Genomic DNA, 23,787 nt, shown 5'->3' with positions numbered 1-23,787 from the left:
ACGAGCACGAAAATCGGCCAACCCGTTCGATGACTCACGGTCCTCATCGTGTACACTAGTCCGAGTAGGGACGCACCCTTGCTAGGACCCGAATTCGATTAAACTCATAGTAGGGACTCACTCCCCACTAAGCAATCATCAACATCAACATCAATCTCATCAACATCAACAACATAATGTGAAACGAGAATGTGGCCGCAAACTCAATCAATGGACCGGCCGACCCAAAAGACGGCTCACGATCCCCATTGGTGTACACTAGCCTGAGTAGGTACTCACTCCCTAGTCAGACCCGAATTCGATTTCAATAGGTCTAGTAGGGACAACTCCCTTGCTAAACAAACAAATAGGCATTTCTCAAAACAAAATATGGCATGGTATTCCCTTTGCAAACTTTATTTTCCTCAAAAACGTATTTGAAACACAAATCACTTTTCCGTCAAGGTCGATCATCAATTCACATCACATCATCAAAGCTAAGCAATTTATAATATCACTCAATAAATCAACACATAGCACCACATAACATGCACAACAACACTTTCACTTTGATTACATATCTCGCCTCATCATTGGAATAAATATAATAAATCAATCACACATAACATGATGCTCAAACCGATATCTTAAAACGAAAGCTCTTAAAAACACTTTAGTTCGAAAGCCCACCTCGTTCGTTTAAAGCCTTAACTTGTGTTCCATTCCATTTTTGAAAAGTGTGCATGACGTCACCCCTTGATTTGCCTAATAACATCCCCAACTTATTTCTTTAATTTGCCAGAATCGGCCCACTTATGGCCAAAATCCTTAAAAAAAAGAATAGCTCATAAAATACTCCATCGTCCCATGCATTCTTTTTTCCAAACAAAACCCTACTTGAGGGAAATCAGCGGCGCCTCCATTCCTCTTCCTCTCTCTCTCTCGCTGGTTGTCGCCGGCAAAAGCACAGCCCCACCGCCGCCAATGCCGCGACGCAGCAGGAGCTGATGCTGCTGCTCGTTGGTTCACCCTTCCTCCGTCCAGCCTGGTCTCTCCATCGCCGCTGCCCCACGCTCCAAATTGCAGCGTCGTCGCCGCTTCCATCTCCTTCGCTGCCTTCCTCACACCGCTGTTGTCACTGCATGCGGACAGCTTCGTCGCTGCTCGGTCGTCATCGCCTGCAGCCAGCGCTCCTTACTTTTTCCCTCAGTCAGATAGCAGCCTTGCTGCTGCCAAGGTGCAGTTGACGTCGTCGCCTCGCGAGTTCGTCGGACTGCTGTTCTAGCCCCTTCACCGTCGACTCGAGACAAGTCGTGGATGTCTATCAAAATTCAGCCCGTCTCGGCCACAGCCGCCGCTCAGTCGCTGCTGCTGCTGTTCGGGATTCGTCGAGCAGACGTGCAGTGCCATCGCTGTCCCGATCAGCATCGCACCGCCGCTGTCACTCCTCCATCTATCTCTCGTCATCCCCTCTTCACTCTCATGTCTCCGATTTCATAGAAAGAACTCTTAACGCTTCACATGCCTCCATCTCCTTTCCTCTTTCGATCACCATCACTCATCTCTCTGTCAATTCGTTTTGTTCCATCAATGTAAACTCTGTAACTAACGGTTCTTTCCCTATTTCTATCCCAGATTTATGAAAGATGGAGACGTGTGATATATAGATGAAACCTTAATTGTTCTTGTTCCTATTTTTCAGGTGGTGCTGCCAAAATTTCCGTAATAGAAAAGGAGTGGCTGATTTTTATGGGAAGAGATATACAATAAATTATGTGGAGATTTGGTTTGTTGGAGAGATTTTAGAGAAGATGGAGATATTGATGAATAAACCGTGTAGAATGAGGTTAGGAGAAGGAATTCATGTTGACTGAGGATTTGACTGCAGGATTAGAATAATTAATTAATATTTCAGCTTCTTAAAATTGGTCCCAACTAAAAGAAATAAAATAGGTATAAAAAGTTGGGGTGTTACACAACTGCAACACGGTTGCTTCACTCTGTATCGTCTGCAGGCAAGGGAAACCTACAAAGAGGAAGCTATACTTCGTTTGCGAAAGAAAAGAATGTCGTTTCTCAAGTAGTGTGAGCCTATCGACGTAGACGACGTCGTGACTTCCTCAACCTCACTGCTCAGATCTGATTTTGAGAGTTTTGGCTTGATTTTTGTTGGAAATGTTTTTGGATTATTTGTGTGAGCTGATGTTGATAAGAGATGAAGTTCGAGAGAATGTTGAATCTTATTTCACAGAGAGAATCGATCGATTATACAAGAATCGCAAAGTGGGAAAAGCTAAACTAAACTAACTAACTAACCGACTATTTAAACAACTCAAGAACTAACGGCTAGTTAGATCAACGGCTAGGACTTATTCCATATACTAATCTTTCATCCGACGGTAGCTGAACATCCGAAGCTTGAGTGGGCTTCAGCGAGCCTTTTCTTCCATTTCTCTCGTGAATTGAATCGTTGAAGTAGTTGGTGTAGCTCAGTGATCATCCTCACAAATCTCCACATTGATTACTTAGCTCACCATTACTTCATTTCGCATATATTCACAAGCTCCATACACAAATCAAGCTTGCTCTTGGGCAATGGTTTTGTTAGCATATCGGCTGGATTCTCAGCCGTGTTCACCTTGAACACTTTCACCTCACCCTCTTCTATCTTCTCCCGAATGAAGTGTAAGCGCATGTCGATGTGCTTGCTCCTTTTTGGTACACTTGATGTTTGGCTAAGCATAATGCACTTGAATTGTCACAGCCAATAGCCACTGCCTCTTGAACTATCCAAAGTCTTTCAATATACCCCTGAGCCAGAAACTCTCCTTGACTGTAGCTGCTAGAGCCATAAATTCTGCCTCTGTTGTGGACAATGCAACCACAGCTTGAAGGCTACTCTTCCAACTTATAGCAGCACCATAGAGTGTAAATATGTAGACAGACTGGGACCTTCTAGTGTCTATGTTTCCTGCATAATCAGAATCTGACCACCCCATCAAAGCATCATCTGTACACTCCTTTGCACCATCAAACAAGATTCCAATGTTGCTGGCTCCTTTCTGATATTTCATCAACCACCTCAGAGCTAACCAGTGCTCCTTCCTATGGTTTGACATGTACCTGCTGGTTGCAGACACAGCTTGAGCTATGTCAGGCCTTGTGCTAATCATAGCATACATAGCACTGCTAATTATACTTGCATAAGGTATCTTCTGCATTTCAGCTGCTTTTGCATCAGATTTTGGTCTTTGGTCCATTGAGATATTATAGTGCTGACCCATAGGAACTGACACTTCTTTCACATTTTCAAGCCCAAATTTTCTGAGCATTCTTGAGACATAGTCATACTGAGTTAGCCATATCTTTCTCCCTCATATCTCTGATAATGTTTATCCCCAGAATTCGTTTGGTTGGCCTCAGATCCTTCATCTCAAATGCTGATCTTAAACCATTTTTAACTTTCTGGATTTCTTGTTTACATGCTCCAGCCAACAACATGTCATCAACATAAAGTAATAAGTAAGCCACAACAGCTCCACCTTCATGCTTAATGTAAACACATTCATCAAACTTGAAGCTCACAAAACCAGTGTTGAGCATATGATCATCAAACTTCCTATGCCATTGCCTGCTAGCCTGCTTCAAGCCATATATGCTTTTCTTTAAGAGACAGACCATTCCTTTATCTTTTGGTCTAATGAAGCCCTCAGGCTGCTGCATATAAATTATCTCTCTGAGATCTCTATGCAAGAAGACCATTTTTACATCAAGCTGCTCTAGCTCCCATCCTCTTCTTGCCACTATGGATAGCAGTATCCTGATTGATGCATGCTTCACTAAAGGGCTAAAAACCTCATCAAAGCCAACACATTGTTCTTATGTGAAGCCCCTAGCCACTAACCTTGCTTTGAACCTTACCCCACACTCTCAGCAGCTTCAATCTTTTTATTAAAAATCCATTTACAGCTTACAACTCTTCTTCCATCTGGTTTCTCCACCAACACCCAAGTACCATTTTTAACAAGGATTTTATTTCCTCTATCATAGCCTGCATCCACCTCTCCCATTCTTTACTCTGCATAGCTTCATTATAAGAGCAAGGCTCTGAATATTCAACCTCCTCTGCCACTAATAAAGCATAGAAAAGGAATTCTGCATCTGAGTACTTGGCTGGTGGTTTGATAGTTCTTGATCTATCCCTTGCAAGTTTCCAGTTTCCAGATTTGTTGGATCAGGCTGTTGAATGGTTTGATCACTCATCACTGGATCAGAAGGCATCTCAATAGTTTGATCAAATTGTTCAGGCTCCACCTGAATTGTAGGCTCCACCTCAATCTCAGAAGTGGAACTTATTGCTGCAGCACTTATATCATCTGACCTTTTTCTGAATGGAAGTCATTTTCCCAGAATATTACATCTCTACTAATGATAACTTTTCCATTTCCAGGCTCTATGCACTAAAGCCTATAACCCTTGACTCCTGGTTGATACCCCAGCATTACACATTTCAATGCCCGAGCTTCCAATTTTCCTTGCTTCACATGAGCAAAAGCCTTGCATCCAAAAGCTCTGAGTTCAGTGTATCTGCCATAGCTCCCACACCATCTGAAATCTGGAGTGTCTCCATTTATGCTGGAGGATGGACATTTGTTCATGAGCTTGGCTGCAGTAGAGGCTGCCTCTTCCCAAAATCTCTTTTCCATTCCAGAAGCAAGAAGCATGCATCTCTCTCTTTCCAGAATTGTTCTATTTGCTCTCTCTGCTACCCCATTTTGTTGGGGGTTTAATGGTACAGTCCTGTGTCTTTTGATGCCCTTTGATTTACAGAACTCATCAAACTCCTTAGATAGATATTCAAGTCCATTATCAGTTCTGAGACACTTCAAGCACATGCCTCTTTCTGCCTCTACCTCTGCACACCATTCCTTGAATTTCTTGAAGGCTTCAGATTTTTCTTTTAATATGTATAGCCATAACTTTCTTGAATGATCATCAATAATGCTCATGTAATATCGACCACCCCCAATGGATTTCTCTTGAGAGGGGCCCCGAAGATCACTATGTGCATAGTCTAGAGGTTGTGAGGAAGAGTGAGTGCTTCTGGTGTATGGCAATTTCTTAGCCTTTCCCAAAATGCACTCCTCACATGGGACTGTTACCTCATCACCTGAGCACTGCAGAACACTCCTTTTAACTAACTCCTTCAAACTCCCCATTGATGGATGACCAAGCCTTGTATGCCATTGGCTCAGTGTACTAGATGCCACAAGATGTGCTTCACCAGAGTTCTTACTGCAGATGAGTGCAGTCATATATTACAGACTCCCCCTCCTTTCTGCCCTCATAAGCACTTTCCCATCCTTACATACCTCCATTTTGCCATTTACAGAGTTGAAGGAGCACCCTTTTCTCTCCAGAAAACCGAGTGATATCAAATTCTTTTTTACATCAGGAATGTATCTAACTCCACTCAGCACTATTGTGCCTCTTTTATCACCAGATTGCAATCTCACAGAGCCAATACCTTGTATTGAGCAGACTTGATTATTGCCAAGTACCACAGAACCAATGGCCTCACCAATATCTTCAAACCACTCAATGTTTGGACACATGTGGAAGCTACAGCCAGAGTCCATAATCCAAGACCCCAGAACATTATCATCAACCACATTCAAAACCTCATTCACCTCCTCATCCTCCATTCCTTCAGTTGAGTTAACCGTCTTCCCTTCACTTTCTTGCTTTCTCTTCCAAGCAAAACAATCTTTCTTTAAGTGACCAAGCTTCTTACACCAATGGCAGGATCGTGTCTCCTTCTGACCAACTGAAGCATTCTTGAATGTTTCTTGAGGTTTCTTGAACAACTTCTTCCCTTTGTACTTTCTAACGTTGAGGCTCTCTGCATTCGATCCAGTAGTCTTCAACTCACATTTCTGAAGTTATTTTGCTCTCAAAGCTGTTTGAACTTCAAGTAATGTGATGGTTCTATCACGACCATATAGAAAAGCATCACAAAATTGATTAAAAGATGGTGGCATAGCGTTCATTAGCAAGATTGCCTTGTCCTCGTCTCCTATCGACACATCGATGTTCTCAAGGTCATCCACCACCTTATTGAACTCTTCCAACTGCTCCAAAACCCCAGTTCCTTCCAAGAATCTATAGGAGTAGAGGCGCTGCTTCATAAACAGCCTATTCGCCAGAGATTTCGTGAGGTAAAGATCTTCCAGTTTTGACAAGATGCTCGCCGCCGTTTTCTCCTTCGCAACCTCGCGAAGCACCTTATCACCAAGGCTAAGCATGATTGCACTATGCGCTTTTGCCTCAATCTCAGCTTTCTTGGCAGCCGTCTTCTCATCCACGGCTGTCTTTCCCTTATCTCCCTCTTCTTCAGCCGACAATGCCTTTGCCAAACCCTGCTGGATTAACATCGCTCGCATCTTCATTCTCCAAAGAGCAAAGTCGTTCTGGCCGGTAAATTTTTCTGCCTCAAACCTAGAAGCCATCGTCTTCGCGGATTCGCTTCCCCTAAGAAAAACGCAAAATCAGAACAGCTCAAGAACACGCTCCTCGTCCCACAAACGACGCCAATTTGTTGGAAATGTTTTTGGATTATTTGCGTGAGCTGATGTTGATAAGAGATGAAGAAGTTCGAGAGAATGTTGAATCTTATTTCACATAGAGAATCGATCGATTATACAAGAATCGCAAAGTGGGAAAAGCTAAACCAAGCTAACTAACTAACCGACTATTTAAAAACCTCAAGAACTAACCGCTAGTTAGATCAACGGCTAGGACTTATTCCATATACTAATCTTTCATCCGACGGCAGCTGAACATCTGAAGCTTGAGTGAGCTTCAGCGAGCCTTTTCTTCCATTTCTCTCTTGAATTGAATCGTTGAAGTAGCTGGTGTAGCTCAGTGATCATCCTCACAATTTTATCATCAAGCAAGGAGAACAATAGGGTAATAGAAAAATTAGTGAATGTTGTAATATATGGTGTTTGTTTCTTTGTTGTTGTAGTGATTGTTTTATCACACCCCGACTTGAGATCCAATTATTATGAGCCCAAATGATTTATTAATTTTTCACCCCACTTTGAATATGCAAGAATTAAACGTCTCACCCAATTTCTATTTCACAAAATCAGGCTTTGACAAGCTGAAAAAGGGAACCAAATCGGTTTCTACATACATATAGCCCCATGATCCCACGTTTCTATATCATACGATCTTTCTCCACTATTCATTCAGTTTCAAATCGATGGAGGCAGCGGCGGTGACTGGACCGAGGCGAGAGCAGCAGCAAGAATCCGACAGTGGTTGTTCGGTGGTGACGGCAGATCGAGAGCGCAGTGGTGCTGTGGAAGAGAATAGAGATAACAGTAGTGGTGAGAAGTAGTAATGGAGAAGTGAGAGAGAAGGAGTTGTTTTGGGTGGTTGATCGTGAGTTTGAGAGAGAGATATGAGAGTGTTTGTTGGCGAAAGATTTAGAGAGTTAGAGAGTTTGGAGACGAAGATGACTGTGAAATTGGGGAAGGAAGAGAGAGAGGAGATGACCGAGACGGAGGCGCAGTGGATTCGGCGCAAGAACTGGGGCGACGCGAAGGAGATAGAAACGGCAAGGCGCAACGTTCTGGATCAGCAGCTAAGACGAGCAGCGACGGTGCTGTGATGGAGACGGTGAGGAGAAAGGCCGGGGCAGCGACGTGAAACACCTAGAGGACAACGAAGTGACGAACTCGCTGCTGTGATTACCACGGTGCTGCAATCAGTGAAGAAGAGAGATTATGAATTTCACTCCCATTTTGGGATTTCATCTAAGGTGAAAAGTAATGAAGTATTGGGCTTTGTTTTATTTTAATGTTTGGGACAAATGATTAATTTTAATATTTGAGCCTACTGTTTTTGATAAGGAGATGGATTGGAATGGAAGATTAGGCCGGAGTACATTAAATCAATGAGTGACTTCATGCACGCGTTTCAAGAATGAAATGGAACACAAGTTAAGGCTTTAAACGAACGAGGTGGGCTTTCGAACTAAGTATTTTGTGGGCTTTCGAACTACAGTATTTTTTTCAAGAGCTTTCGATTTAATATATCGGTTTGTGCATCATGTTAAGTGTCGAAATGTCTTCTAAGTGTGATTGAAATTATTCCATGATTATGTGAGATATATGGGTTTAAAGTGAAAGTGATTGTCCTGTGTTGCAATGTATAGCTTATTGAGTGGCTGTGGTTGTGATCTGCTCGACTTTGTTGATATGATGTGATATGATGCTCGACCTTGATAGAAAAATGATTTATGTTTCAAATACGTTTTTGAGGAAAATAAAGTTTGCAAAGGTTATTGTCATGCCATGTTTTATTTTGAGAAATGTCTATCTATTTGTTTAGCAAGGGAGTTGTCCCTACTAGACCTATTGAAATCGAATTCAGGTCTGACTAGGGAGTGAGTCCCTACTCAGACTAGTTTACACCAATGGGGATCGTGAGCCGTCTTTTGGGTCGGCCGGTACAGTGATCGAGTTTGCGGCCACATTCTCGTTTCACGAATTGATGATGTCGATGTTGATGTTGATGATGTTGTTGATGGGCTAGGGAGCGGAGTGACCCTACTATGCCAGACGATGGTAATCGAATTCGGGTCCTAGCAAGGGTGCGTCCCTACTCGGACTAGTGTACACGATGAGGACCGTGAGTCATCGAATTGGTTGGCCAATTTTCGTGCTCGTGGAAAGTGGACACCTTACACGGCACCTTAAAGAACAGATATGACAGTTTCTTAAATAACTCAAGGAGAAATAATTGTGTTTTTGGAAATGATGAGGAAGATGATTTGAGGATTAGTCGAAAGTTTGTGTTTTAAAATATTTTTAGTGTCTCATGCCTTTTCTAAAGTAAAACCCCGAGGTCACTCAATGGCGTCATGGCATAACTGTTTCTATTAAAATGTTTTGGCGTATGTTCACTAAGTACTAAGTCATGCATATGTTTTCCCTATATGCAAGTTGAGTTGTGACGAACACGGTGGGTGTGAGCAGAGTTGGTGAAGATTTGTGTTTGCTTTTAAATGTTCCGAATATATTATGTCTTCATACATAATATTATTCTTCTCTTGAATGCTTCCGTTGAATGTTGTTTCTTTTGAGTGCATATATTGATGAGATATTGTATTCCTTTGAGATGTCAATTGTTGAGACAATACTCTGATTTTATTCCAGTTATTTCTATTATTTCAAGCTATGGTGTTGTTGTGTTATTTTCCCCGTTTCTTCTCCGCTTCTTTAACCCTCCCCTAGTCGTGATCAACTGTGTTTTCTATCCTTAGAAAATGCGAGCGTAACATGTTTGTATGTTGAAGTAATTGAAATGAAATTTCACATGTTTAGATTACAAAACTGGAGTACAATTGTTGCAATGCAAACTAAAATTAATCAAAAATTAATCCTCCCTCCGTCCCCAAAAATAAGGACATTTGGGACAGCATGAGAATTAATGCATAATTGGTAAAGAAAAATAAGAGAGATAAGAAGAATGGTAGTTAAATCAGTGTTAGTGGATAATTAGACCCACATTATTATTAGTGTTTAATGGTGGGTCCTAGTGTTATAAATTGTAAATAAATTGATATATATGGGTAATGAGTTTGGGAGAACTTTCTGTAAATAGAAATGATATATTTTTATGGTACGGAGGAAAAATGAAAGTTTTCTTATTTTTATGGGACGGGGGTACAAATTTGGTTACATACAAAATGTTTGATAAAACTCCCTTCGGATTTGGAAAGATTGTTGATGTAAAATACTTTCGAAGTGAACAATCTGAGATGATTGTGGTATCATATTCGTTTGGTTTGTCTTATAAATAGATAGGAAGTTATTGTCAGGTTGTCTTACAATTAGATGCACACAACAACCAAGTCATAATGGAGTAAATATTTCGTATACTGACAACACAATTCAAAATAGGCATTCATATTCATATCATACGTCGAAGTAGTCCCAAAATAAGGATACAAACCCAACAACCAATGGCACTGACTGATTCCAAAAAGAGTAAAAATAAGGTTACAAACCTTGCACTGACTGATCCCAAAACAAGTATTCTTTCATCACAACATGCTCACAGTAGTAACACAAGAGTATCATAAAATAAATATAATCATTCCACTCAAAAATATGATTGTGCAAAAGGGTAATTACGTTATTCTACACCCCATGTAAACAATAATCCCAAACTACAAAAATTATCTTATCCAAACACTATTCTTTTTTCGGTGTGAAAATTTTATCCTATTTTAACCATGATGATATATCTTATCCACCCAATAAATGTAATACATGCCATTATTACTTTTTCTTTATGTTAATGTCTTCGTTAAAATTTAATGGAACCCGCTACCCCTTTTGTTGATTATTAATATTCTCTCTCTGTTCGTTAAAATTTAAATAAGAATCGAACGAACCAAAACGATTTTCATATAATTATGAAAATTTACAAACATCGATAAAGAATAGAAGGTTTATTCTAGACTAAAAGTGTTTGAATATCTTTTTATATACATATCAAGCTACTATCTAGTTACAAAATATTTTACACAAGAATTGATGAGATGGAGTTTAAGAATACAAAATATGCATTTTGGGCCTCATCTCCCCAAGCCCAAATCACACTCTTCACGGGCCGTGTCAGAGGTAGCCGTTGGGCCGGGGGCAGCGAGGCCGTATCGCGGATGGCAGCTGGCAGCCCAAGTCTTGTTCCACCTGCAAGATAAAAACAAACTTGATCAATAAAGAACAAGAGGAATTTAAAGAAAGCATATTAAAGGAATGGGACAACCCCTCTTTAACTTGGGAAGACCCAAGACTCACCAAGAACAGAAAGTTAATGCCTGCAAATCCCCTCCTCAAACCAGCACCTATGGACTACTATCCTCCAAAAACCACCCCTGCAATGAGCAAACAAATTGGAGTAATAACCAAGTACCACCAAATTCAAGTCATACAAGGTGAATCAACTAGAGAGATATGCTGCAAAGTGGAGACAAACTACCATATCAGTCATTTAATTCACCAAAGTACACCAAAATTTCTCTACAAAGACCCCCTCCATACCACCTTCGGATCCCCTCCCACACACCCCAAAAATTAAGCAAATTTGGAGAGTTAGAGAGCTTGTTGTTCTAGGAGCAAGAATTCAAGGCAGTAACTACTTCAAGAGGTATTTCACCTCCATCCCTTCTCCCAGTCTTTTCTCATAGCATCATGTAGAAGCTTAAAAACTTGAATCACAATCTGCCCAAGCATGCTCTCTTACTTTTAGAATAAAGCTTAACAATCCCTCATCTACAACAGTAGCAAGCACAAAACCTTCTTGTTTAAAGACCAAGAAATTAACGTTTAGAAAATTGTTGTAACACAGAGTTTAGAACGAGAAATACTAGGCAGCCTCATGAACAAAACCAGTAGAAGCTTAAGCTGATCAAGAACTCACCCCAGCAAACTATATCATACAAGACTTTAACTTGGAAATTAAATCTAGCTAGAGGGCTTAGCTTAGTACGGGGCTGTCCGGCACGAGTCGAACGACGACGGAGTTAGACACCCAGCCTGGAATTCCTGGGTTGAGCCGACGGCGCTGAGGGATGGCGACTGAACCGCCAAGAAACGGAGCCACCACCGAAGAGTGAGAGGGGAGGTGGAGCTCGGAGAATCGCGACGGCTATGGCGCGACGAAGAGGGCAGCGGTCGGCGTGCCCTCCAGAGACGCGGTTTCTCACCTGAACCGACTGAGCCTCGGTCGATATAGGAGTAGGAGTGAACGTCTAGACGCGAGGGTATCGACGACCCTGCGACGCCGCCGACAGAGCGCCGGCGGTTGACTGCCGCGATGGAAGCAAATCGGCGTGAGGGAAGGGAGGCGCCGTTGAGCTAGGGTTGTGAGATTAGGGATTGGTATGAAGGAGTGATTTGGGGGAGGAGTTTTGACCGATGGGGTGGAAGAGTAAGAGGGTAGGGCTGATGGTGTTGGGACTACCGCTGCCGAAGACACAAAAAACAAACAGGTCCTTACGGATCTATTTAGGTGATTATGCATTCGATTTCAATATCATGCAATTAACTTAGATCTATAGATGAACACATCATAAACACGTAAACATGCATTTTGATGTAGATTTGATTGTTACCTCATGATACATCATAGGATTGATGTTGCTTGCTGTACCACCAGGAGATCCTTGATTTATCGACCACGAATCTTCCATACTATTCCCACATCCTTGATTATTCATCCGTGTGGGCAGATCTCGAACAATCAAATAAAAGTGATATGAGATCTAGGGAAAACCAATCACAAACACGAAATTATCTTGATCTAATCTTATGAATTAGGATAGATGAAGAACAAAAACTAAAACCCTAATTCTCCCATGTGCTAGGCACGAAAACCGAGGCCAAGAGTGAGAGAGTGAGAGAGAGGCGCCGACTTTAGGCGGCTAGGGTTAGGGTTTGGAGTGTTGTGTGTTGTGTTGTGATGTGCTAGGGTTTCCCATCTCTTTACTATTTATAAGCTTGGACTTATTGGGCTAGAATGGGGATCCATGGAATGAAATAGATGTTGGGCTCACCCATTAGATAAATATCTAATTAAATCAAATGAGTCATGGTTTAATATATTATTAATGGTATATTATTTTGTTCCACTAAAGAATAATATTACACTCTCATCTAAATCACCAAATTACAAATAACTTGAATCCATTTTATTTTATAATATTTCCCGCGTTTAAGATTATCTTAATCCGTCAATTTAATTCTTTGTCTGCTATATGACTTGAACTAAATTAATTCTCTAAAGAGTTTTCTAGTTTGAAACTTTATTTATTATTCATGGAATAAAATTCCAACTTTCCAAATTTTTGAATAATAAATTCTTTTTTCAAACACCTCTTGAGGATTTAATCATACCACACTAGGCACGCGAATTCTATGAAATAATATTCCAATACCTTCATGTTATTCAATTACTACCACCCAAGATATCATGTTTGAGTTATGTACAAACTCTCCCATATTGATAAGTCAAAGTGGCGTCTGATTAAATAAACAATATTGATATTCATTTCATAGACTAGAAAATACTAAAATTTCTGAAATATATTCTTTCAGTAGATAGCAATAAAGAATACATTTCGTATTAGATCCTTTCAATGCTTTACCACACCGGTGTTACTAATATCTTCTTAGGTAAGAGAGAATTATCACAAACACCGCAACAATACCAATAGGTAGCCAAAATCTATATAGGTTGTAAATACGTTTTTCTTCTTACTAGATCTGTCCAAGTCGCCTACTGGAAAACTGATGAGCAATCATCGAATTTCCCTACTTTGACCTTCTTAGTGAGAAGCCTTAGACTTGTTTAATATATTTCAATAAATAAACCATTATATTATATTATTTATTCTCATAATTAGGTAAACAAGTGAACGTGGCGTTTCTCGTATACATGCACAAGCTGATTGTACAAAGGCATGTAAGCTCGAAGCATCTTTTAGTATACAAACCCCAACAGATGGGCCACTATTTTCTTGAGGTTGGGACTTGTTTCTTTGAATTGGGAAATTAATTTTTAGGTTGGGAAATTAATTGGAGGAATGGGCTACCCTTGAAGGAATTTAATTATAGAGTTGGGTCACTCCTTAATAATTTTAGGTTGGGATAAGAACCTCCTAAATTTTTGGCCCGATCAAGTAATTGATAGACCACTAATTAATTTCACGATGATAAACTTAATTTCCCGGACTTTATTTTAATGCTTGAATAATTTGCATAGGAGGGAATGCTCTCTTAGTTAAGCGAATAACTTTGTAAATCTCCAAATAAATTAAATCGCTTGATTTAATTAATGCTCAAGGACTTTTCTAGGAAATGGAAAAAGAATTCAAGGACCACGCACTTAGGAATGCATTAACGTTTAAGTCTTCTTAATTTCTTAAGCCTAATTAAGTATTATTCTTATTTCTAAGGGGCGTCTTCGCACGTCGTTTAAGACCGAATCAAGGGTACTTTTCGACTAAGTAGATAGCTATTAAGGTGGGCATTCTTTTAAAAATGTGACTTTTAGCATAAATATGTGAAATTTTCTATACATGTTTGTCATGCCATGTTTTGCTTTTACGATACCTATCCGCTTGGCTATGCCAACTATGATAAATCGAATTCGGGTCCCAGTAGGGCCGCAAACCCTACTCGGACTAGTGTACACATATGGGGATCGTGAGCTAACTTTCGAGTTGGCCGGTCCAGTGATCGTCGTGGAATGTGGCTACATTCTCGGTTCTCATACGTTTTAGATATGGTATCTATGTTATGTGATTGCGCAATCAATTTTATGAAATTAAAGTAATTTTAGTGACTCTGCCCTTTTAAATAAAACCTCGTGTTCACTCAACTGTGGCTGACAAATTAAAACGAAACTTATGTTTTTGGCACTATGTCCACTGAGTATATTAAGTACTCAGCTCTGCATGTTTCTTTTCTAACGTGCAGGTTGAACGTGATCGAGGAGGTGAAGGTGTTGGGAGATGATATTAATAAGTAGCAATAGGTAGCCCAAAGTAGTGTGCCTTCACACATGCTACTTTGTCTTGGTCTCTTCTGGTGCATTAGGAACTTTTTACTAGGAACTTATGAACCTAGATAACTCACTCAGATTTTTATTTTGACCTTGTATCACTTTCGCATCTGGAACAATTGTTTGAGCTTGACTTATCAATTATGTTTCCTTTTATTTCAAGACTTTTGGTCACAATATGGCCACGCTCACTATCACTAGTAAGATGTGGTCGTGACAATAAAAATACTGATTATGAAATATCCCTTTAGTAAATCTTTTGAGCCTTCATAGACAAGGTTGCCCCACCAGATTGATTTGTTTTGTGTATGGAGAGGCTCTGATGAGCCTCATTTAATGCATTGACTTTTGGGTGATATTATACGTATTTGGAGAGATAATGCGCAAAATTTGAGTTTTTTTTTAAATTAACTCATATAGAAAGGAGAAAATTACAAATAAACTCCTATAGAAAGGAGGAAATTACAATTGATGTCAAGAGGGCTCAAACTCGGCACATCATACAATAATATCTAAGCTCATTGCCGCTAGGACAAAGGCTCTGGACATGCGCGAAATTAGAGTTAAATGTGCAGGAATTGCCGGTGGATCAGTTTGAAGGTGTAACTTGACCAAGCATATGAAATCGTCGCAATTTGGAGCAAAAATGCAAAAATATCCGCCAACTGATCAAGGAAACAAAATGGCGTGTTGGCATGACAAATTGTACGAGAAAAGATCTAAACCCTCTTTTACTACAAGGGCATATATGCCAAATCAGAAGAGATGGTGGTCCAGAGCCTTTGTCCTAGTGGCAAGGAGCTTAGACATTATTGTCTGAGGTGCCGAGTTCGAGCCCTCTTGACATCAGTTGTAATTTCCTCCTTTCTATAGTATAGGAGTTTATTTGTAATTTCCTCCTTCGTATAGGAGTTAATTTTTGCAAAAAAAAAATCAGAAGAGGTGGTGCCCCAGGGTTTTGAAGCTGGATCAGAAGCTTTCCACATTAAAGAACTTGCGCTTAACGCCACCGCTCACTTAGCTTAGTTTAGTTTAGTTTAGTTTAGTTTAGTTTAGCTCTCGGTTCTCAGTGTTCTTAGCCTAGTTGTTCCCGAAACAATTGCGCATTTACTGTTTTTGCAAACACATTAGTGTAGATTTAAGGTGTGTTGATGTTTTTGATAGTGGAATTGACGCCTCCATATTTGAAGCTCATTCACTCCTCGCTTTCTAGTTAGATTTAACGGTTTTGACGGAGGAATTGTAACGCCCCACTTTTTGAACCCTAATTTTTTCGAACCCTAAGTCGAGTGCTTTTATTTCTTTGATGGTCGCGAATTAAATGACAAATAGTTATGTGACTTCCTTGGTGACCTAATTTTATTTTGACCGAGTCAAATTCGTTGATTTTATGACGTGGCTTTTAAATAATTGATGCGGGATGAAATATATTGCGGTGAATTATTTCTTCCTAAGGGTGAGTGAGATTTAAATAGGATCATCAATAATTACCTTGCCCTTTTGTTGACAAATTTTCGACCACTATTAATTGTAGGAGAGGAATTCTATTTTCTTGGATTTAATTATTTGCTTGGGATAATTATCCAATTAAATCCAAAGCCTAATTACTTTATTTCTTCATGAGAAAATCGATTCCTATTGTTGTGCTAAGGGAGATTTTGAAATCTTCCAAATTTTGTGAGAGGAAGGAATTATTTATTATTTATTTGGATCCCTTCTTTATTTCTCTTCATGAATGAATTGGAATATCTTAGCAAATCCTACCTTACTTTATTTTATTAAAGATTTGAAAATTTTTCCTTGTGGGAGGGCCAAATCACACGCCTACTTCCTTATAATGTGGGAGGACTTTTATTAATTTTCTGCTCCGTATTATTTTATTCTACTCCGTGAAATACAAATTTAATCATAGGCTAATTAAATAGCCTATGATTTTCGAAATTTCCTCAAATTCCTCCCGAAATTCACGCCACTCTACCCCTTCAAATCTCCCCAAATCCTCATCTAATTAATTCTCCCAAATCTTTCATTAATTGTGGGGTATTCTATTCTTAACTCTATAAATAAGAGACTAAACCCCTAACCTAGCCACCACTCCCTCTTCCCACACGCCCATCCCCTCCCCTCCACTCCTCTCACACTTGTTCTTCTACTCCACTCAAGATCCTTTGCACCCTTGCCAAGAGTTTGTTGAAGAATCAAGATTTCTATTTGTTCTACCGATTGTTTCGATCAAGGAAGGTACAATCAAACCTCTATTCTTCATCCTCTCCATTCAAACATTCTTTTGACTCCCTCATGCATATAGTGAGTGTAGGGATCTCAAATCTAAGGATCTAATCGGTGGGGAAATTGTGTTTGTATGTGTGTATGCGTTTGAATACAATTGCGTGAAGTTTAAATAGATCATTGGTGAATGATGTGTGATTATATGAAAACATGAGTGTGAGGACTCTTTTAAGCATGTTTGTGTGTTAGAAGCATGAAAAGGGTATGTTTGAATGAATGGGGATAAAACCCTAATTCGAATTTTGAAACATGAAAAAACGGTGAGTTCGGGCAGTAGGCTCCGACGCGTATTTGACCGACCAAATGAACTCCTTTTTGTTCGATTCCTTTTTCTGAGTAAACTTCATGGTGTCTTCTATGTTGTGTGTGCGTTTCAACCCTTTTGGACAAAGGATGAATGTTTGGTAAATTTTTGAAGTTAACTGCGCAGTTCTGCCCGAAAATGTTTTCTCGACCAGTAGGTTACGTTTTCGATTTGACCAACCAAAAAAAGGTTATTTTGACGTGAATTTTTAACTGGAAGTTATTTGATGAGTCTACTGCATTGTGGTAAAATTTTAGCCCCAACGGAAGTCGGGTGAATTTTTGATGATTTTTACAAAATGATTTCGTAGTGCTGCCAGATTTCTATCTTTACAAAAAAGCAACTATGTTGTTATGTGAAGTGATATACATGATTTATATATGTGTTAAAGAACCACTCTATGATGAAGTGATATGTTATTCAAGGATGTATGTTATGGTGTGTTTCCTTTTGTCGATGGGGAAAAAGGAAAAACGTGGGGACATGCATAATTATGAGTCAATGTTTGTGACTGATTGATATTACATATTATCTAAAGGTGATAACTCGTGCGCGAAGCGTGATAACAAAGGGAAAGCAGTACTTGAAATCTAAACGGTCGAGGTGGGCTTTCTTTTAAATGAGGACAATGTCCTAAATGCTTTATTGACGGAAAATTTCTATGTTTATCATGGCGTGTTTTGTTTTAACGTGGCTATCTGATGTGGTATTTGCCACAATTGTTTAAATCGAATTCGGGTCCTCGTAGGGCCGCAAACCCTACTTGGATCAGTGTACACCTATGGTAGACCGTGTGCAAGCGTACGGGCTGGCCGGTCTAGTGACCTGGTTTGCGGCCACATTCCTTGTTATGTATGAGCAGATATGGTTGACGTCTATGGGAAAATGACTGCGCAGTCGCGATTTTTGAACAATGGAATATTTTGGTGCCTCGGGCCTTTCTAGAGCTAAAACCCCGATGGTTACTTACATATGGCATGATAAAATATACTCTTATCTAAAATGTTTTCGGCATGAGCCACTGAGTATTTTATAGTACTCCGCCCTGCATGTGTTTTCCCTATGTGCAGGTTGAGCGGCGACGAGTGGTTCGTGGTGTTGAGCAAAAATAAATGAATTACTATGGTTGTCTTGAAACTCCGAGTGCCGTGGTGTCTTCACACATGACTTCACTCTTCTCTTGGATGCTTCCGCTGTGACATTTTCTTTACTTATCTTTTATTGAACTTTGAAACTGTTTAATTGGATGTGGAAAACCCGTCATCTTTTGGATAATGTCAAACCTTTAAGTCTTTTCCTTTATTAAACATAAATACCCTTGGTCGTTTATTTATTTAACTTAAATTCTTGGTCAAACCGTTATTGAAACTCTAGTTTACTATGTCTGTTCATCAAGTCCTTTAATCACGATCGCCGCTTTTACTAACCCTAAAGGGCGGTCGTGACAGTTTGGTATCAGAGCCTCAGTTCTTTCCGCTCTGGACCCAAGAGTCTTGTTTAAGTCAAAAATATATTCACGTGTAAATTGGCTAAATGAAAAACGTCGAGAGCTCAACACCACAACTCGTCCTTGCTCAACCACGAAGAATGAGGTAAAAAGTATTCTGATGGATTTTGTTATGAACTGTGAAATGTTGGAAATTTCGATAGGAATATTACTCTTGTGTGAGGAAAATACTTCTATGAAAATCGAAGTTAATATAACAGTTTGGAAGTTTTGGCTTGGGATATGAAATGATGAATATGTATGGATATGAAATTGCCAATTGCGTCTATGCCAACGATAATAATGCCAATATGTATGAATATGTATGGATATGAAAATGAACTTGTATATTTTACTCGAATATGTGTTAAATCTATGAGTTGGATGAAATTATATGATGATGATTATGCGATTGCAGCATGAAGCAATATCTATGATAGTAAATTGAGCATGCTACTGTACCTAGTTGTAAAGTGTGCAATGAATGTAAACCTTACGATAATAATGAACGTGGAGATGCAAAATGCTTAGTACAAGGCGAGCGGCCTATGGGGAAGTCGGCATACTACGACTCGACGAAACGCGAAAACGTGCAAACAAATAACCTTGGGATATAAATTCTTGACATGATGCTACTTACATACCTAAGTCTTTTGATAATAGCCATCTTCATACGCATCATGTTCTCAGCATCTCACTTTTAGATGGCCCATCAGTATTATGCCCCGATGCGTAATCGTTACTCCAGCAATAGGAACCACCCAGTTGAGTGCTACCAAGACTACGAGTGGGATGGGAAGCTCTTCCTTATGTCCTACGTCACCGGGTTTTATGATAGATGGATGAATGCCTACGCGTATGGGGGAGCCACCCATCACGAGGGGATCCAAAAGCTCATCTACACTCTACCATCTCCTTGGAGCGAGTGGACCGCCCAAGCGTCTGAGTCTTTCATATGGTATAGCATGCCCGAATATACCGCAGGGGGGATTTGGTCGGCCTTATAAAGGTGCTACTTCCGGCCATGACAGCTGCATTTGACGGACCGCCACGTGATCCACCTCCACATATCTATCCGCCGATTCAAGCCCGCATGCGGAAGAATCACTGCGACAAGGAGCCACATGTCTCTCGTGTTCCTAAGAGAATGAGACTCGGGATGCGTATCTCAGCCCCTCTAAGAATAGACAGAGAGGTCGATGGGATGCTCGGGATGACCCCTCCACTCGTAGGTGCCGAGGAGGAAAGTGAGGAGGAGGATCCAGACGAGGAGGAGGACCCAAATGAAGGAGGTGTTGGAGAAACCGAAGGGAAAGAGGATGGGGGTGGAAAGGATTAGACATGATGATTTTAGAATACCTTATTAAGATGTCCCACGTTTTGATACTTTACCGTTTTGCTTGACTTTGGCATTTCTTTTTCCACGTTGTTTTACCCTTGTGTTTTCTTTATGATGGAACTAAGACCTCTTAGCGGCAACATTTGATAATTCTATGGAAATTTTTGTCCTTGCTATCCTATTGCACAATCGTACCCTGCCATGCTATCGTTGTCTTTTACGTTTAATTGAATATTTGTGATTTGCCATTCTATTGTATAAATTGTCTCCAATTACACTATTGAATGATTACCTTCTATTATTCTGTCGAGCAATCCCTCTTTTGCCACCTTGTAACACAATTGCCTCTTGCTATGCTACTCTGCAATTACTCTCTTGCTATCACTTTGTACAGTTGTATTTTGATGCCCTGTTTTGCAAAAGCTCCTTATTATTCTATGATGCAATTGTCCTTTGATCCCCACTTTTCAACCATACCACATAACCATTCTTGGGATTTCATGCAATAATAATTCTTGTGATAATAAATCAGAATGCCGCCAAGACGTAACATAAGGCGTGAGAACCCGGAACCTATCCCTCAGACGGTAGAAGGAAGTGTGACACAACGCATCCCTCCGCCACCACCTCCTCCACCTCCGGTCGACCGTGAGATCGTGAAGCTGTTCTTAGGTCAGAAACCTCCCGTTTTTGATGGAATGGAAGAGCCGGCCAAGGCCGAATCATGGATACGCTCAGTGGAACGTATTTTCACAATCTTGGGGTGCAACGATCGAGAACGAATGACTTGTGTGACCTACCAACTAACCGAGGCTGCTGACTTTTGGTGGGACACACGGATGAAGACAATGCCCCGAGAGCAAGCAGCGGGATGGCTTGGGAGGGTTTCAAGACAGAGATATACAATAAGTATGTACCCAAAAGCTATCGGAAGGCGAAGGCATCCGAATTCTACAATCTGACCCAAGGACGCATGACTGTGACCGAGTATGATCGTGCGCTCAGCAGCATGACTCGATACGCACCTGATCAGGCCGATACCGACGAAAAGCTGGCCGAAAAGTTCCGTGGAGGACTAAGGCCTAAGATAAGGATGTCGTTGGCTAGTCGTGGGAAACTACCCTACGCGGAAGCTTTGGCCCTTGCACTAGACATTGAGGCAGCTATGCCCCAGGAGAGGGTGAAGGATAACACCGCTTTGGCACCACCTCCACCACACTACTCCCGAGATAAGAGGAAGTGGGAGGGAAACAAAATCCCATATGACAACAAGAGGTATCAGCACACCCAGAACCAACCGCAATATGGGGGAGGGCAAAACTCATCTAACCAGAGAGGGGACTTCCTACCCAAGCCACCCCAATGCAACGTGTGCTCCAAATACCACTTTGGAGAGTGTAGAATCTAGAACGCCACTAAGTGCTTTAACTGTGGGGGAAACGGTCACTTCTCTAGAGAGTGTCCGAGCAAGAGGGTGGCAATGGAGTCGAGGCAGAACACTCAAGGACCCCGCATGCAGCCAAGGGCACCACAAATAGAATCAAGGGGAAATCGCGATCAACCTCCGCGACAACAACAACCTTATCGCCCAAGACTTCCTTCTCAGGCTAGAGCATATGCCTTGAGTCGGAAACAACCCAAGATCGAACAAGGGAATCAAGAAAACGGAAACCTGGCAGGTATGGGCAAAACCCTCGACACTCCTTTCGTTGTGTTGTTTGATACGGGCGCATCGCATTCATTCATATCTGACTTGTGTGTGGATACTTTGAGCTTGCCTGTTAACAAATCTGAACTTAAGATGGTAGTATCTTCACCAGTGGGTGGACAATAGAAATCTCACGAACATGCACGAACGTAGAATTTGTTATGAGAGTAAGATAGTCGCTCACGATCTGCAAGTTATGGCAATCGGAGACGTCGACGTAATTTTAGGAATGGATTGGTTGACCACGAATTTTGCGACGATTCATTGTAAGGAGAGACAAATATCTCTACAAGCCCCGGGAAAGGAACCCACCATATACTATGGAATCTCGATGAACCGACGAACCTCTATCATCTCCGTGCTTCAAGCTAGTACGATGGTGAGGAAAGGACGTCCTGCTTATCTCGTCTATCTACAAGGAGAGGAGAAAGAAGAAAGGAAAATGGAAGACGTAGCCGTAGTACGGGAGTTTCCAGACGTTTTTCCTTAAGCTTTGCCTGGACCACCGCCGGATCGACAATTGGAGTTCACAATCGACCTAGCACCAGGGTCGGCGCCTGTGTCCAAGGCACCATACCGAATGGCGCCTAAAGAGTTGGAGGAACTCAAGATACAGCTCCAAGAGCTTATGGACCTGGGTTTTATTAAACCCAATATCGTGGGGCGCGCCTGTGCTTTTTGTGAAAAAGAAGGACGGATCGATGAGAATGTATATCGATTATAGGGAGCTGAACAAGATGACTCTCAAGAACAAATATCCACTGCCAAGGATAGATGACCTATTCGATCAACTTTGAGGAGCCGGTGTGTTCTCTAAGATGGACTTAAGGTCCGCATACCATCAGTTGAGAGTCCGAAGAGAGGATATACCAAAGACGGCTTTTCGTACGAGGTATGGCCACTATGAGTTCGTCGTGATGCCGTTTTGATTGACAAATGCACATGCGGTATTCATGGACTTGATGAATCGAGTGTTTCATCCGTACTTGGATAAGTTCATTTTGGTGTTCATAGATGACGTACTTGTTTACTCAAAGAATGAGAAACAACACAAGGAACATCTGCGAATCACCTTGGAGACTTTGAGGAGCGAAAAGTTGTACGCCAAATTCAGCAAGTGCGAGTTTTGGCTTAAGGAAGTAAATTTCCTTGGTCACAACGTGTCGATAGAAGGAATCTGAGTAGATCCCGCTAAGGTTGAGGCGGTGCAACAGTGGAAAGCACCTTCAACACCAAATGAGATTCGGAGTTTCCTAGGTTTGGCGGGATACTATCGAAGGTTTATAGAAGGGTTCTCCAAGATAGCGAGACCCATGACACAACAACTCAAGAAGGGGGTAAAAGTCAATTGGACTCTCGAGTGCGAGGCAAGTTTTCAACTCTTGAAGGAAAAGCTAACTAGTGCACCGATCTTAGTTGTGCCAGAACCTGGAGTGAACTACGTGGTATACATGGACGCTTCGAAGGTGGGACTTGGATGTGTGTTGATGCAAAACAACAAGGTGATTGCTTACGCATCCCGACAATTGAGGCCACACGAGTTGAACTATCCAACCCACGACTTGGAGTTAGCGGCAGTGGTACACGCACCTTAAAGATTTGAAGACATCATCTCTACGGAGTTCGATGTGAGATCTTTACTGACAACAAAAGCCTGAAATATTTCTTCGAGCAAAAGGATTTAAACATGCGACAACGAAGATGGCTCGAATTGGTGAAAGACTACGATTGTGGCATCAATTACCACCCCGGCAAGGCAAATGTAGTGGCAGATGCCTTGAGCCGGAAGGGTCATTCCCAACTGGCCACATTTCTCACCAACGAAGAAAACCTGGTCCATGAGTTTAGTAGGATGCGTTTGGAGGTAGTGAGAGCACCCGAAATGGTGGAAGCGCGAATCGCCACTTTAGTTGTTGAACCTGATCTAAGGTTGAGAATTGTTGAAGCACAACGGATAGATGCGAAACTAGAGGAAATACGTGTAGAGGTGTGAACCGGCGAATCTGGAAACTTTAGTGAAGAAGGTGACAACGCTCTTA

General features: G+C 41.1%; 1 protein-coding gene and 2 long non-coding RNA genes across 3 annotated transcripts; 1 reads left to right on the top strand and 2 right to left on the bottom strand.

The window, feature by feature from the left end:
• Positions 1-2,765: 2,765 nt before the first annotated feature.
• Positions 2,766-3,311, bottom strand: LOC121808962 (secreted RxLR effector protein 161-like). Its single transcript, XM_042209519.1, has one exon. The coding sequence runs from the start codon at positions 3,309-3,311 to the stop codon at positions 2,766-2,768; it is 546 nt and encodes a 181-aa protein (XP_042065453.1).
• A 7,135-nt stretch (positions 3,312-10,446) lies between these two features.
• LOC121809830 lies at positions 10,447-12,041 on the bottom strand. The gene is made up of 2 exons (XR_006052311.1): positions 10,857-12,041; positions 10,447-10,748 (listed from the first exon to the last, which is right to left on the bottom strand). It is a non-coding gene; the product is annotated as an uncharacterized LOC121809830 (long non-coding RNA).
• Positions 11,069-14,759, top strand: LOC121809831. The gene is made up of 2 exons (XR_006052312.1): positions 11,069-11,205; positions 14,538-14,759. It is a non-coding gene; the product is annotated as an uncharacterized LOC121809831 (long non-coding RNA).
• The last annotated feature ends 9,028 nt before the right edge of the window (positions 14,760-23,787 follow it).

This window comes from Salvia splendens, chromosome 6, assembly GCF_004379255.2.
Source record: "Salvia splendens isolate huo1 chromosome 6, SspV2, whole genome shotgun sequence".
NCBI lineage: Eukaryota > Viridiplantae > Streptophyta > Magnoliopsida > Lamiales > Lamiaceae > Salvia > Salvia splendens.
This window is presented reverse-complemented; position numbering and strand designations above follow the sequence as displayed.